At 35.2% G+C, this 14,511-nt stretch overlaps 2 protein-coding genes across 2 annotated transcripts in view; one reads left to right on the top strand and one right to left on the bottom strand.

The window, feature by feature from the left end:
* The window catches only part of LOC136815453 (N-alpha-acetyltransferase 50-like), a 431,221-nt gene that overhangs the window by 69,318 nt on the left and 347,392 nt on the right, over positions 1–14,511 (bottom strand). The window lies entirely within an intron of this gene.
* LOC136815432 (uncharacterized) lies at positions 5,499–9,965 on the top strand. The gene is made up of 5 exons (XM_067071883.1): positions 5,499–6,918; positions 7,581–7,905; positions 8,422–8,661; positions 9,212–9,368; positions 9,623–9,965. Exons 1-5 carry the CDS (start codon positions 5,576–5,578, stop codon positions 9,775–9,777), a joined length of 2,220 nt encoding a protein of 739 aa, XP_066927984.1. The 5' UTR covers positions 5,499–5,575; the 3' UTR covers positions 9,778–9,965.

The raw sequence follows: 14,511 nt of genomic DNA, 5'->3' as shown, positions 1-14,511 counted from the left end.
CAGGGAGTTACTTCCCATTTTAACAAATAAAAGTATTCCCATCAAGTGTCGTGGTCGTGTATTCTCATCGGCTGTGAGAGGTGTCATGTTGCATACGTGCTCAACTTTGGCTGTAACTGTGGATGATTATAACAGGCTTATTCGCAATGATAATGCTATGGTCAGGTGGATCTGTTCGACACGTTTGTCAGAAAGAATCTCTATGACTGCTCTTAGGGGTAGGCTTGGCGTTGATTCAATTGACATTTTGCTACGCCAAGGTAGGCTACGCTGGTTTGGCCATGTCCAACGTATGGATGAAGATTGTTGGCAAAAGAAAATCCTTTCCCATGTCGTGGAAGGTAAATATTTGGGCAGACCAAAAAAACGATAGATGGACAGTATAAAAGACGACCTCAAATCTGCTAATGCAACTGTCGACATGATTAATGATCGTGCAGCCTGGCGTTCAATCATTAGAGGAAGGCGTCCAACCCCAGATGCTGGGAACCACAGACGTTAAATCGTGCAGTAAGTTAGTAAGTAAGTAATTAAGAAACTTTTAGTTGGCAGACACTGACTTTAGGTTGGTTTGGAAATCGTTTTATTTTGAAATGTAATCTTCACTTTAGATGAATACTTTTATTTATTTGGATTCATGAAAGGTTCAAGGTTTGTTTTTTTCTTTCAAATTATTTTATTGATTTATTGAGCTGCAGTAGCTGATTGAAAAACAAAGATTTTTGATAGTTATCAGCGTGCGCTTGGCCGCCATTTTGAATTCCGATTTTTTTTTTCCCTGTACTCTGCAATTTAGAGGTTGTTCGTAATATGCGATTTGGCTTATGCGTAACACTTGTGTCTACGCTTAAATTTCAAGTTGTATTCCAAGCAGGTGCTTGAGATATGGTAGGCTACGTCATATCTTCCTTCGTTTCTCTTCGGGATATGAGTTCTGCTCTTGTTTTGAATATTGAAATTCTCTGGATAACTTGCATGTGCGCACTGAGGTTTTATTGAAACAATAGAGAGTTTCGAAACCTAAGCCAATCAGCTGTGTTTTAAAAAAACATTCTTTTATTTGAAATCTCTATTGATAAACATCTTTTGTTAAAGTTGCCTATTATCTTTAAATATATTAATAAGCCATTCCCGGTGGGTGTTACTAGTGGCCGCCTATAGCAGTGCCTATAGACCAAGAGTAAGGCCTAAAAGCCTGGAGCTGTCTATTGTGTAGACTAGAGATATGGCTTTTGAAAAAACACTAACCTGATAAAACCCTTTCTACATGATACGGAAACAAAATTTTAAAACGCATCCAGGGCTTTAATGCTTTGAAATTTCCTAACTAGGAAAGTTATTCTTCAGGGCGGTATATCTCAACACTCCGCCCATTAGATTTCATATTTTTTTGCACATAGATCAATTTTGACTTACTAAAACTAATGGTCATGGTTAGAACTTGTGATTATAAAGTGATTAGGAGAAAAGGTAACTTTTTTAAGCACTTAAGGGTTTCCTAATTAGGAAAGTTGGGAAAAAATAATAGTTAAAAACTTTCCTAATTAGGCAAAAACTCCTGACTGGCTAAAAACAGAATATCTTGCTGCCCTGTTTAAATTTGCTTTAATAAATCCAGTGAAATGTGTTGACCTTAAAACTGGACCTGATTTTTGGCTCTCAGGGATCCCGGCTCTAGAGTATCACGTCAGTGAATTTCAAGTTGATATTTTGAATGACGGTGGACGAAAAAAAACTCAAATGGGACTCAATGTGGGTGAAGTAAACAAAAAATTGAAGCGAATGGTGATGTAGAAAAGAGTTTAGCTTTCGAAAAAATATTCCAACATTATTGCGACTGGGCCGACTCGGGATTAATGTTTTGAAGGTGAGTCGGTTGGGCGACGCGAACAGAACATATTATTGATTGTCGCCTTACAGGCTAGCTCTAGAGCTCTAAAACAGCATCTAATAACATGAAAACTAGAATATTATTCTTCAATGGGAATCAAAACTATAAAGTGTACTTACAAACATCAATATGTCAGATCTGCACAAACCCCTGTAACTATGGGAAGCATCCCATTGCTAAGATGTTGGCTTGAAATCGAAAGTGAAACCACTGAAAACGAAAGTTAAATCAATCTGCACTCAAAATCCTGTAATCTTGATATAGGAGTTTAAGCATAGACTGACCAGACAATCTCAACACCAGACAATCTCAACACCGGACTTGAGTCCAGTGCATCCAGTGTGCACATTGTTTTTGAAACAAACTCTGTCCAGTGTCCAGAACAAGTTCAAAAAATTAACACCAGAAATAACACTGGACAAAAGGTTTCCGGTGTGGCTGAGGGATACTTTTTGACACCACCATGCAAACACACCGGACTGTCAGGTGCATTGGCAGAGTCGTACTTGCATCAGTAGAGGGAAACTTGCATAGTCATCAAATAACGAGTTACCCACTGACGGAATCGCAGGTAAATAAAACAACGTGGTTGGTTAAAAAAAGCATGCAAGATCATGAATTTTTAATGGCGAGGAAATTCAGATCTTTCTCAATGGCTGCTTGACATGTCAGCATGTCAAATTTTAATATTGATATTAAACATAATTATGCATGACATCACTTTTATGATTAGGAGATATACATTTTACAATCCCTAAATTTTGTAAATCATCATTTTAATATGACCAGACAGGTCATTAATTTGAGGGCTATGCATACTAACCTTCACTGATGCAAATTACCCGTTCTCACAGTACCATACAATTCACAGTATTTCAAAACTTCTGGGGGTATTTTGTCTTGACTGGGATACTTTTAGAAGCTTCCTTACGAAATTCATCTAGGATGGATTCTCTATCGTGGATATTAAGTTTGTTAAGAATTGGTTGTGGTTGGAAAATTTCATTAGGATCTGTTTCGATTTCTTCGCCTAGGAGATTATTTTAAAATGCACAAGCAATTTCTTCACCCAGACTGCCTTAGAGGCTCCTTTTATCATTCCTTGTTTAGAACTCCTTTGATTAGTTATTTTATTGATTAGCTGTCAACTTTCTTTCATTTTGTTCTGTGCGTTTGTGTAGCTCTCTTTCTTGAAGGGTTGAATAGATTTGTTGAAACTTATTTTTTCTTGCTTGAAGTATTTCATGGGATTCATTGTCATTTTTATTAACTTACTTTTCAAAGGCATCTTGAAAGTGTTTGTCTGCTTCAATCACTTCTGGGTCGTTGGCTAATCATTGATTTTTTGTTCCCTTGAACTTTGGGGATAAGTTTCTTAGCGGTTTAATCATTTTGCTTTGATAAAACAATTGTATTGTTGGTTTATGGTTTCTCCTTCGATTCATAGGGCATAAAATTTATTATGGATTGTGACGGAGTAGCGTTTTTGTAATGACATCTAAGACAAAGCTTCACAACAACAAACATGGTGGTCGCTGCCACAGCTGCTGTAAAAGTTGGAGAGGAATTTTAGCATTTCTTGTCAACTTGTACCTTAAATCTCAATTTGGTTTCTTACAACTTCTTCAACATAATTTTTATCACCTACCCGTTGTTCTCTTAAGGTCTTCATGTTTGTTCTCACCAAGGTTGTGAACAAACGATTGTGTCATCGCTAGTAACTTTACAAATAAAATGGAACATTCTTGTAAAAAGAATAAAATGCCTTCCATAGTTTAGAAATGTTGTAGAACGTTCACAAAAGTTGCAAAATATTTCAAATCGCTTGTGATGACACAATTTTACCCCTTTCATAAGAGTGTAGCATTATATTTTATTTCCAGTTTCTGTGACATAAATTGTTTATATAAAACTTTCATGGTTAAGCCTACTTTTTAGGTGTCCTCGATAAAACTACCAAGCCAACTAAGTCCCCAATGATATTTTTTTCATTTGACACTTTTTGGTTACTCATCAATTTTAATTAAAAAGCTTTTTCACATTGGATTGACACGGATGTGGAGCAAGATTGATCAGAAAGAGGAAAAGAAAAACATTTTTTGCTTATATCAGCAAATTGTAACCACTTATGTAAAAATAAAAGCTTTAATTTCTGACTTTCAGGTTTGCACAAGTGCTAATGCCTTAAAAAATTTTCTTCTATACATAGTGAAAAACAACTGTCTTCGGAAAATGTCACCTAATCTAGACCAACCCCCATTCTTACAGTACCCTAGGCTTACGTCCGTCTTTCATAATTCGATCCCGCAGACTCCAAATCAGTGTATCAACAAGATTTCTCAAGGTGGTATGGGTTGTTGTCAGGCATTTTTTTCTACTGAAATGGGCTAAATGATTTAAGATTTTAACCAAGTCTGGTACTGCAATTTAAAAAATTAAGAATAAATAAGATAATACTTTAATAGCTTAATAATGACAGTAAATTTTGCTCCACACTTTTGCAAAGAATTCTCAACATCAGTTTAACTGGATAGAAGCTGAAAATTTTGGTCTGTCTGTCTGTCTGTCTGTCTGTCTGTCTGTCTGTCTGTCTGTCTGTCTGTCTGTCTGTCTGTCTGTCTGTCTGTCTGTCTGTCTGTCTGTCTGTCTGTCTGTCTGTCTGTCTGTCTGTCTGTCTGTCTGTCTGTCTGTCTGTCTGTCTGTCTGTCTGTCTGTCTGTCTGTCTGTCTGTCTGTCTGTCTGTCTGTCTGTCTGTCTGTCTGTCTGTCTGTCTGTCTGTCTGTCTGTCTGTCTGTCTGTCTGTCTGTCTGTCTGTCTGTCTGTCTGTCTGTCTGTCTGTCTGTCTGTCTGTCTGTCTGTCTGTCTGTCTGTCTGTGGAAATTACAACAAACGCCTGTAAATGCAGGAATTTGAGCAATTAGTTTTTTTAGCTTTAAGTTTTGGATCTGACAATAGATCTTGCAAGTATTCAAAGAAAAATTCGCATTTTAGACCAAAAAATTTCTTTAATAAAATCTTTTCACTCTGCTTTGGAATTTAATTTATAGAAGAAAACAACTATTTCATTTTATAGTACCCCGAGTCAAATTAACCCTAGCTAAGAACATGCTTAGCACACCAGTATGTCCTCCTATAGGGGTGCTACATTTATCATTTACTTTTAATTGAATCGTATTTTTTCTTCACTCTTATGATATTTCATTTTTCTTCTTTTAACTGTTAAAATGGAAAGAAAGTTAAAAAAGAAAAAAGTGTATAAAAGATTCCACACCATAGGAAATAATTTATCCTTATAAAAACAAAACACAACCTTTTTTATAAAAATGTATTATGAATGAATGATACATTTTCAAAGATATATATTATTCAAAAAGTTTTGTTTTCCCTTTTTATTTGATGATTTACTCTCAAAATATCTGCACTTTTTGGGGAATATTATTCCACGAAGACAATATCTGAAATATTTTTAACAAACATATGAATTAAGGCTAAAAAGTAAGCAATCCAGCATTTTTATTTGTTTATACTCTCTCAAACAGATTGCAAGATCTTCCATATTGGTGAACTTTTTTTTCTATAACTTTTTTTCCTTTTCCTTTTTAGATATGAATCCCTGAGAAGGGGAGCTACAAAAAAACGAAAAATTTTAAAATGCTACTGGCGAATGCTAATTGCGAATAAAAAATGCGAAGCCGAATCACTTTGGTTTCCAACCCTTTTCAATCAAGATGGACAAAGATAGTAGCGTGTTCTATTATGACCATTGTTGTCCTTGTCAATCTGAATATCTTGTCATGGAGATCCAATAGTACTACAGCTGTTGAAATTGTTCAAAAAGTGAAATGTGAAAGTGCTACAAAGACGTTGGCGTTAGCCGAACTAGCTGCATATTATGAGAAGTTATTACTGGAGAAAGGGGTTAATACAAATACGATTAAAGACGCTATTGCTTCAAAATCTGGAAAAATATTTAATGTTTTCTACGACACAAAAGTAGGTGCAGACAAGAAAATGATAATTGAGACAATTCCGCCAGCACAAAATGTACCTCCTCCGTCACCCTCAACCACGCCAGATACTAGATTCAAAGGAGATACCAAAATAGTATTCAAGGAGCTGGGCTCTACCAATATTTTAAAAGGTGTCATGATGGATTGGTGGTTTGACTTTTGCATGGCGCGAGAATCTACGGAGGTTATCTGGCATCCACTGTTACCTAGAGTACCACAACTAAGCGCTATTACATTAACCTTGGCTGATAAAGATAGAACTGTTGGTTCAAACTTATACAGGCGAATGTCAGGTTATTTGTTTGTCAAAGAAACTGCTTCTTTTGATTTTAAACTATTGTCGAGAGACGGTGCTGAAGTGTTAGTGTACGATACAGGGCTGACGTTATCCAAAATCAATGAAATTAATCCTAAAATGAGGTATGATTCGAAAAAAGAATTATTTCATTCAAAATTAACAAAAGCTACTATGGATGCTCAGGATAAAGTGATTCCGTTATCTGCCATGTTCCAAATTGAAAGTCAAAATATTGAACTAAAGAAAGACCAAATTTACGCTCTTGAGATCATTCAAGGTGGTAAACATTTCACTAAATATAGTTTACAATGGAAACCATTTGGATCTACTTTTAATAGATACACAGCTATTGGTCAAGAAAATCTTTTTCATCAAGATGGGAAAATGGTACCAGGCCTTTTGAAACAAAAATATGATCCAAAACCTATATATTCACCTAATGATAGCGAGCTACGCAGATTATCTTTCTATAAATTACCAATGTTAGAAAGCAGACATTTGATCGACGAAGCTGGTCTATATTGCGAGGAACGCGAAAAGAGGTATATAAAAGTTGACCAATTATATCAAGGTTATAACGAATACACAGACAATGTTAAAAGTTATCCGCAAGAATATTTTAAGTTCGGTTTAGATAATCGATACACTTTATTGGATAAAGCAACGGCTCTTCAAATTGCAGATCGTACATTCAAGAAATTGTCAAGGGCACATCAAAGGTATGTGCTTTCAAAATCAGTTATTTTCTAATTTTTCTTCATTCACTCTCTTCTGAAGTATTTTGCCTTAAAACCTTTTATGTTTTTGTTCAATTTAGTATGAATGCAAGTCCCGGGGGGGGGGGGGGTACTTATGCAAAATCGGTGCCGTCTACGTGCGAGCCATAAGGATCCCTTTTTCAAGGGGTACAAGAACCAATAAAAAGCAAATTGAGTCTCTGTAAGGGTGCAAAATTCACGAAAATCAAAATTTCCTCTCTCAAAAGCGTCGTGATTTTCCAAAATTTGGTCAAAAGTCGAGTGACAATCGACAAAAATTTTTAGAAAAGTCTCTCTAACTAAGGTTCCCAAAAACGCCAATTTTTCCTCTCTCGGGTCGATTTTCGAATTTTGGCTCGACATACCCGCTACCTCGCAAACCTTGTACCCCCACCCCGGGATACAAGTAAATACTCACTTGCTTGATTTAAAACATTCAACTTTTTCCCGCCCTAACCTGCTGTACATGTTTTGGATACAAGGAAAAAGTCATTACAAGTCATTGCAAGGCATCGGACTTTAAATCAAGATTTAACAACGTTTCTTATGTCACTGGATGTTCTAAAACAAGCTTGCCATATTCCATTTTTATAAACCCTTTTTCCCTTTCCTTTAAATTTTAGCACCCTGGAACTTGTCAATGTTGTTTACGTAATGAGTAATTTTGGTCCACTTCACAATCAAACTATTACATCAGGTCCTAAGTACTTTTTCGTCGAACTAGACGTTCGAAATAAAAGCCATGGCTCGAAAGTATTCAGGGCGTCGCACTTTGTTGAACCGATCAATGAACCTACAAAAGATTTATGTTTTGTACGTGAATGGGCGCCAAAAGGTCATGGACAAGTTGAAATTAATTTAATGACAGCCATTAAGAATCAAAGGGCGTGGTTGAATTATTTGATCTTAATGTTGGAAGAGTTATTGGCAGAAATCAAAGATACAAACGTAAGAATTAGATTCCTGTATTTTATTGTTTGTAACGAAATCACCCTGGAGATACGTACAAGCAACCTCCAAAATTACATAATTTCCAACATAGTAACATGACGTTCGATTTCAACAAAAATGATCCCCTTTTAGAGGCCCTTCAACATTTTGCGTGATGGCGTGAAAATTTGAGGCGCGATGCGTGATTTTGGCTATTTTTTGCGTGATCAACAATTTTGGGCGATTTTAGTAACTAAAGTTTGCGTGATCACGTGATTAGATGGTTGGTGGGGGGGGGGGGCTTTCTTTAAAATCAGTAGAGATGTTTAAAAAAAAGATACTTCAATAATTGGTCATTTGAAGTAATAAAAAGGACGCGTTCTTTAGAAAAAATTAACAAAATTGTTTTATTATTGGTTAACGACCAACCAAATCAAACAAGAGCTTGTAAAAACTCCATCTCGTCCCTTTAAAATCGAATACTTCCTTCCTTAAAGAAGGAATTTACAAGCTTGGAATTTTTTTCCTTTTCAGGTTATTTTGAATTTGATTGATTACAACAGTACGGATGGTGATTATGAGCAGATCTTGAAAGCCAGCAAATTGAAATTTAAGTATTTGAACCCAATACGGGATAGCAAATTGTCTACTAAATTTAGCAAAGTCAAAGCATTGAATTATGGGATCAAACATGTTCAAAATGAAAATAGCATTGTTTTTATACTGGATTTACATTTGCAGTTACCGTTGAATATCTTTGATCGAATCAGAAAGGTGAGTTTTAAATTCCTTCATTTTTAATATGAGCCTGTGGCCGGTTGTCTGTACACAGACCCAGTATCTACGGCTAATTTCGAAATTCGTTGCCGTATAATGGTCTGTTGTCATTTCCTTTCTCATTTGAGATTTTTCAAACCGGCTGCTGCGATGGAGTGTTGGTGAGAGAGGGGAGATGATGAGAGAAGTGTTACTATTTATAAATCATACTATATTGCAGAGGTCTCCGTACGGGAATTTTTTTATCAAACAAACAATGCGCACAGAGTGTACTACGAAGTGATAAACGTGAGATACACTCTGGTACAGAGTAGTAGCTGGTAGCTCAGTCGGTAGAGCATTCGCGTTACAACCTAAGAGTTGTGGGTTCGATCCCAGGTCACCCGTCAACTCAGTGAATGAGTAGCTTAGATTGGGCATTCTGATCTAGGCGTAAGTTACTGGGAGCTGAGAGTAGGTGTAGCGCTCCACCTCAGCATTCGAACTCCCAGATCTACAGCCGCTTCTTTATCGTTTTGTTCTCTCTATATTTTCTTTCTATTAACAGTTGACCATTCAGAATCGTACAGCTTACAATCCAACCTTGATGAAGATGGGATGTGGTGACCATGAGCAATATACACCAAAGATGAAATCAACAATTTGGTTAGATTATGGTACTGGCATGATGTCCATGTATAAAAGTGATTGGATGAAGGTTGGATGTAAGTTGAACTCCAAGCTTAATTATTTTGGCCAAGAACAGTTAAAGCTCAACTGAAATTGTAAATTTTATAAGAAGAAATGTTTTTTTCAGGAGCATTTTTTAGTAACCTCTCCTCAGTATTTAAAAGCAGTACTCCTTTTTTTTTGCGGGTCCAATATTCACGAGAAGGGATTAGAGAATTTTACGAAGTTGTATCCGAAAGATCGTCATAAACTAACAAATAACCATTTTATCTTGTACTCATTTGATTAGGTTTTAATGAGAAGCTGTTCAAAGATAAATGGGGCGGAGAAGATTGGGAAGTAATGGATCGAATGGTTGGTAATGGGATACAGATCATTCATCAAAGGTTACCAAGGTTTTATCATATTCACCACGATCGAAAACACATGTGGAACAAAACTTGATGGGTGGTGATTCGAATAAAGTGAAAAGTATACATTCTATGTCTGTCTATGGCGCTGTAAGTGAAACGAAAAATCGCTTAATCGAACTTCTCTCATTCGAACTTATTTCCAGTCCCCATCAAGGAGAAAGCTCTTAAAACCATTTCTACACTTATAACAAATAAGATCCTCCGTTCAATGTTAATGTTGATGGCTTGAAATCATGGAAGGCTTGTTGAACAACGATACTATTAGAAATTTTTAAACCAAATTGATAATACTATGATGGATGGATACAATGTTTGGAAGACTGGTTGCATGCCGTGGATTTGTAAGTGGTTTAGCGATTGCTCCTTCTAGCGTTCGATGTTTTCGGAAAAGTGATGTTGACCATCAATGGATCGCCCGATACCTTATCGGGGAAAAAATGTCGGGGTTTTAATTAGTCGGGGAAAATTTCGTCACCTCCTCAAAATATTTTTTCTCCGATAAAGTATTTGGCAACCGGTTGCTCGAATACTGCCTGATTTCATGCCATCTCTATAAATTCCATTAGAAAGGGCGTTTTCTACCGAAATCTGTTTAACTCACGAGCCCTATGAAAGGTTTTTAATCCCTATTTGATCTCAATTGATATGTTAGTATAAAATTCAATGCACCGAATTCTAAAATACATTCTTTGATTGGTATACTCTCTAAATCGATCTTCAAGAGACTAAAAATTGTTTTCGAATTAGAGAAACTTTCGAATTACAGAGAGTAATTTAAACCACTTTTCAACTGAGGGGACCAATATTTTAGTTCGAATTACAGAAAGATTCGAATAATAGAGATTCGAATTAGAGAGAGTTGATTGAATATAGCAAATTTAATTGAATTTTCCTCATGTGTTCCGTTACCATTTTAAGACACAGCTGGCTTAAACTTTGGTATATTTTTTGGTGAATACATCGCTTGCTATTTTGTTAACTGTTTTTGTTTTGTTTTGTTTATTTTTTAACTTTTTTAGTTTTAGGATTTTTAATTTCGAATTTTAGATTTACGCACTATAATAACACATTTTTAAACTATTATTTAAACTTTATTACATCAACATATAATTTAAAATCAACATAATACTCTAGGGGCTGAGTTAGGTCCCGTATGCGCATCGGCGTATAGTCATTTTTTCTTTTGATACAGTAATGAAAGTAAAGTCCTTGAAGAGTCAGAAAACGTGCGTGGCGTTATTTGGATCAGGCACAAATTTCCATAATGGCGGATTTTAGATTTTCAACCCTTTTTAGCCCTCTTGCTTGAAAATTTTTTTTGACTTTAAACATAGACATATTATATACCAATCGATCACAAATTTTATGCTGATTAAGAAAAAGGTCAGAATCATGGTCTGAAAATTTCGTTATCTGGAGATATGAAGCACTTTCGATTTCGATTTTTTGAAATGACTACTTTTGGTTCCAGATTTGCGTGGCTGTAACATTTGATTGGCTTACTTAATTTACTTGAAATTTCGGAGGGTCTTGCCTACCGTTCAAATAATAAAATCCAGGAAAAGTTTTTTTCTACATGAATTTCGAAATCCATAATGGCGGATTCAAAATTTTCTTTCGTCGCATGGGCTCTTAGGCTCTACTAGCCTAAGAAAAATATTTTTTGAGCTTAAAACCCTGCATATTATATACCAATCGGTCAGAACCATGGTCTGAAAATTTCGTTATCAAGAGATACGAAGTACTTACGTTTTCTAAGTTTTGAAAACGAAAGTACTTCATAGCTCGAGATAGCAAAATTTTCAGACCATGGTTCTGACCTTTTTCTTAATCAGCATAGGCTAAAAAGGGTTGAAAATCTAAAATCCGTCATTATGGAAATTTGTGCCTGATCCAAATAACGCCACACACGTTTTCTGACTCTTCAAGGACTATACTTTCATGATCAAAAGAAACAATGACTATACGCCGATGCGCATACGGGACCTAACTCAGCCCCTAGAGTATAATTTAAATATAATATAATATATCTTTTTAGTATTTCTTAGTTTTAATTGCTTAGATTAGATAAATTATTTAACAGGTTCTTTTTCACAGTTTTAGATCCCTTCAAGAAAAATTGTTTAAGGTATGAATCATGAAAATCTTAGGCAACTCCAGTACCCAACGTTTTAATTTGACCTTTTTGTTATACTTGAAGCTGTTATAATTTATCGCGTTAAGGGACTCTTATAGAGAAAAAGGTTGCCATAGTTTTTGTCTGGAGGTAGTTTGTGGTGTTCTGGTGGTGAAAATCAAAATGAACAGGGGGGTTATCAAAAAAACAACATATCATCTGACTTCGTGTATAATTTTTCTTTGATTTGCCGATGGACGCCAGAAAACCCACAGATTTTTTGCCAGTGATGGTTCTGCATTTTCTAGTTTCGTTTTGTTTTGTTTTGTTTTTCGTTTGGTATTTTTTATAAGGCTCTCTTAAAAAGCCGATCACTCCCTGTTGTATTTTCTCAAGGTAAAGTAGAAAAATGTGGATGAAATTGCGAAGGGCTAAGGCTTAGATTTCGGTGAATGGTTTAACAGGGATACTCTCAAACCCAAAAAATTCAAAGAACTCTGCAGTATCTATTGAAGTTTTTTATTCAGAAATTCTAATGATACTGGACCCCCTAACATCGTGTGTACAGTATTACCAGGAGAAACTGATTAAAGATTTTTAAATTTCGACCTCAACCTAGTTTTATTATCAAATTCTCGAAAAGTAATTTTAGATTTTAGGTTGATTTTTAGCTAGAAAAATTTTATTTAGCTATATATCTTAAAAACCAAAGAAATTTTAAACGCATGTAGAGTATATAAAAAACCAAAAGATAGTTTATAAATCTACTTCTTATTTTGAACTTATAAAATATCGAATTTATAGTATTAGAGCTCGAGCTAGAGGATTAAACTGATTTTTTATTACCTCTCAATTTCTATAGGTACATAAATTCTGACCTTTGCCTGTAGTTTGAGTGAAAGCAAATACATCATATTAATGAAATCCAAATACATGTTGTTTTTTTATAAGGAACACGTTTATAAGGAACTCGAGGCTGAAAATGGTTCAAAAAATAAGGAATTGTTAAGGAACTGCTCAGGCTGAGAATAAGTGGATTTGAAAATAATGTACCTTATTGGGACTAATTTGACCAAATTTTGATCTTTCAAGGGGCAAAAAGTTCAAAATTTCCTATGTAGTAAGGAACTCGACAAGGAACTTTGAGACTGAAATTCTCTGTAAAAATAAGGAACTCCAGGCTCAGAGCAAAGTTAAGGTTCCTTATAAAAAAAAACGTGTACATCAAATTGTGTCACGGATTTGAGAATTCGTCCGTCGCCAAAATGATAGCATACACTCATTTTTTATAAGAACCACTAATTTTTTTTGAGGCTTGAATGTTCTAATTTTTTTCCCTGCTTCAAATGCTTTGAATTCTTCTTAAATTCTAAGTTTTTTTGGGGAACATTAAGGCGTTTTAGGCTTTGTACCTTAATTTTACTACTATAACCCTTTCATAAATTACGTTACGTACATCCAAGAAAGTTTCTTGGTACATCGCTTGCCTCGTTTTGATATTATTACCATGGTGATTAATTCCCAGCGGATTTTATTAAAACTACTTTCTATTCATAAATAAATCATTTAATGTCTCAAGGGATATAATCACCATGGTATGTTTGAATACGAGGCAAGTGATGTTCGTGACGTAATTTATGAAAAGGTCTAAATTTCTTGCCAAAAAACTCAGCAGCGTTCTTATTTTTCGGCATTTTTGAGTTGCATTGTTCTTATTAGAAAAATAGTGTATAGTACCCTACAATATAAATTATAAATTATTTTATAAATCGTTTTGTTATGTTGGGAGGGCTTATTTTACATTTTAAAATTTGTTTTCTCTTAAATATTATATTGGAATTGAATTTATTTTCTATTATAATTATGCCAGTCTAATGTCAGCATAGTCTAGTCTAATGTTGACCTCAAAAAAGTTTGAGCAACTTTTTTTGACCCGTTACTTTGTTATTTTCACACACGATTCTAGGAAAATTGCCCCCGTGTGGGCCACATGACAATTGCCCCCCGGACCATTGCCCCCAGGACAATTGCTCTTTAATAAGAACAATGCGGTCGAAAAAGAAGAGGGGTTAATGATCCTGGGGTGCAAATATCACGGGGGAGAATTGTCCTGTTACCTTTCACACTTATCCAGAGAAAAGTGCTCTGCCTCTCTCTCTTGCAAAAGATTTGTCTATCCTTGAAATATCTTTCCAACGAAAGTGTGTTAAAACTGTCTAACTTATACCTTAAGGGAGCTTATTTTGGCGGGAACTAATTTTAGCGGGTTTGGCGAATTTAGGCAAAATTTGCCAAAATTAAATATTTTGCTCACTCGCCAAAATAAGTTCCCGCCAAAATTAATTTTTTTGTTTTCTTGCCAAAATAAACCCTGAAATTCATCAAAGTTGCTCAAAATAAGGCAAAATAGAACAGATTTACGCTGTCATTGGCCAAAATTAGTTCCCGCCAAAATTAAAAAATTTCACCATTCGCTAAAATAAGTTCCCGCCAAAATTAAATTTTTTTAGGATTTTTGCTGCCCGCGAAAATTAGTTCCCGCCAAAATAAGTTCCCTTAAGGTATTTAAATGTTTCTTTGACGAATTATGACTATGAAATCAATAATTCATTTGCTCACAATTCTATTTTTTTAGATATCAGTAAGTCA

Source organism: Clytia hemisphaerica, unplaced genomic scaffold (assembly GCF_902728285.1).
Source record: "Clytia hemisphaerica strain Z4C2 unplaced genomic scaffold, Clytia hemisphaerica genome assembly, whole genome shotgun sequence".
NCBI lineage: Eukaryota > Metazoa > Cnidaria > Hydrozoa > Leptothecata > Clytiidae > Clytia > Clytia hemisphaerica.
This window is presented reverse-complemented; position numbering and strand designations above follow the sequence as displayed.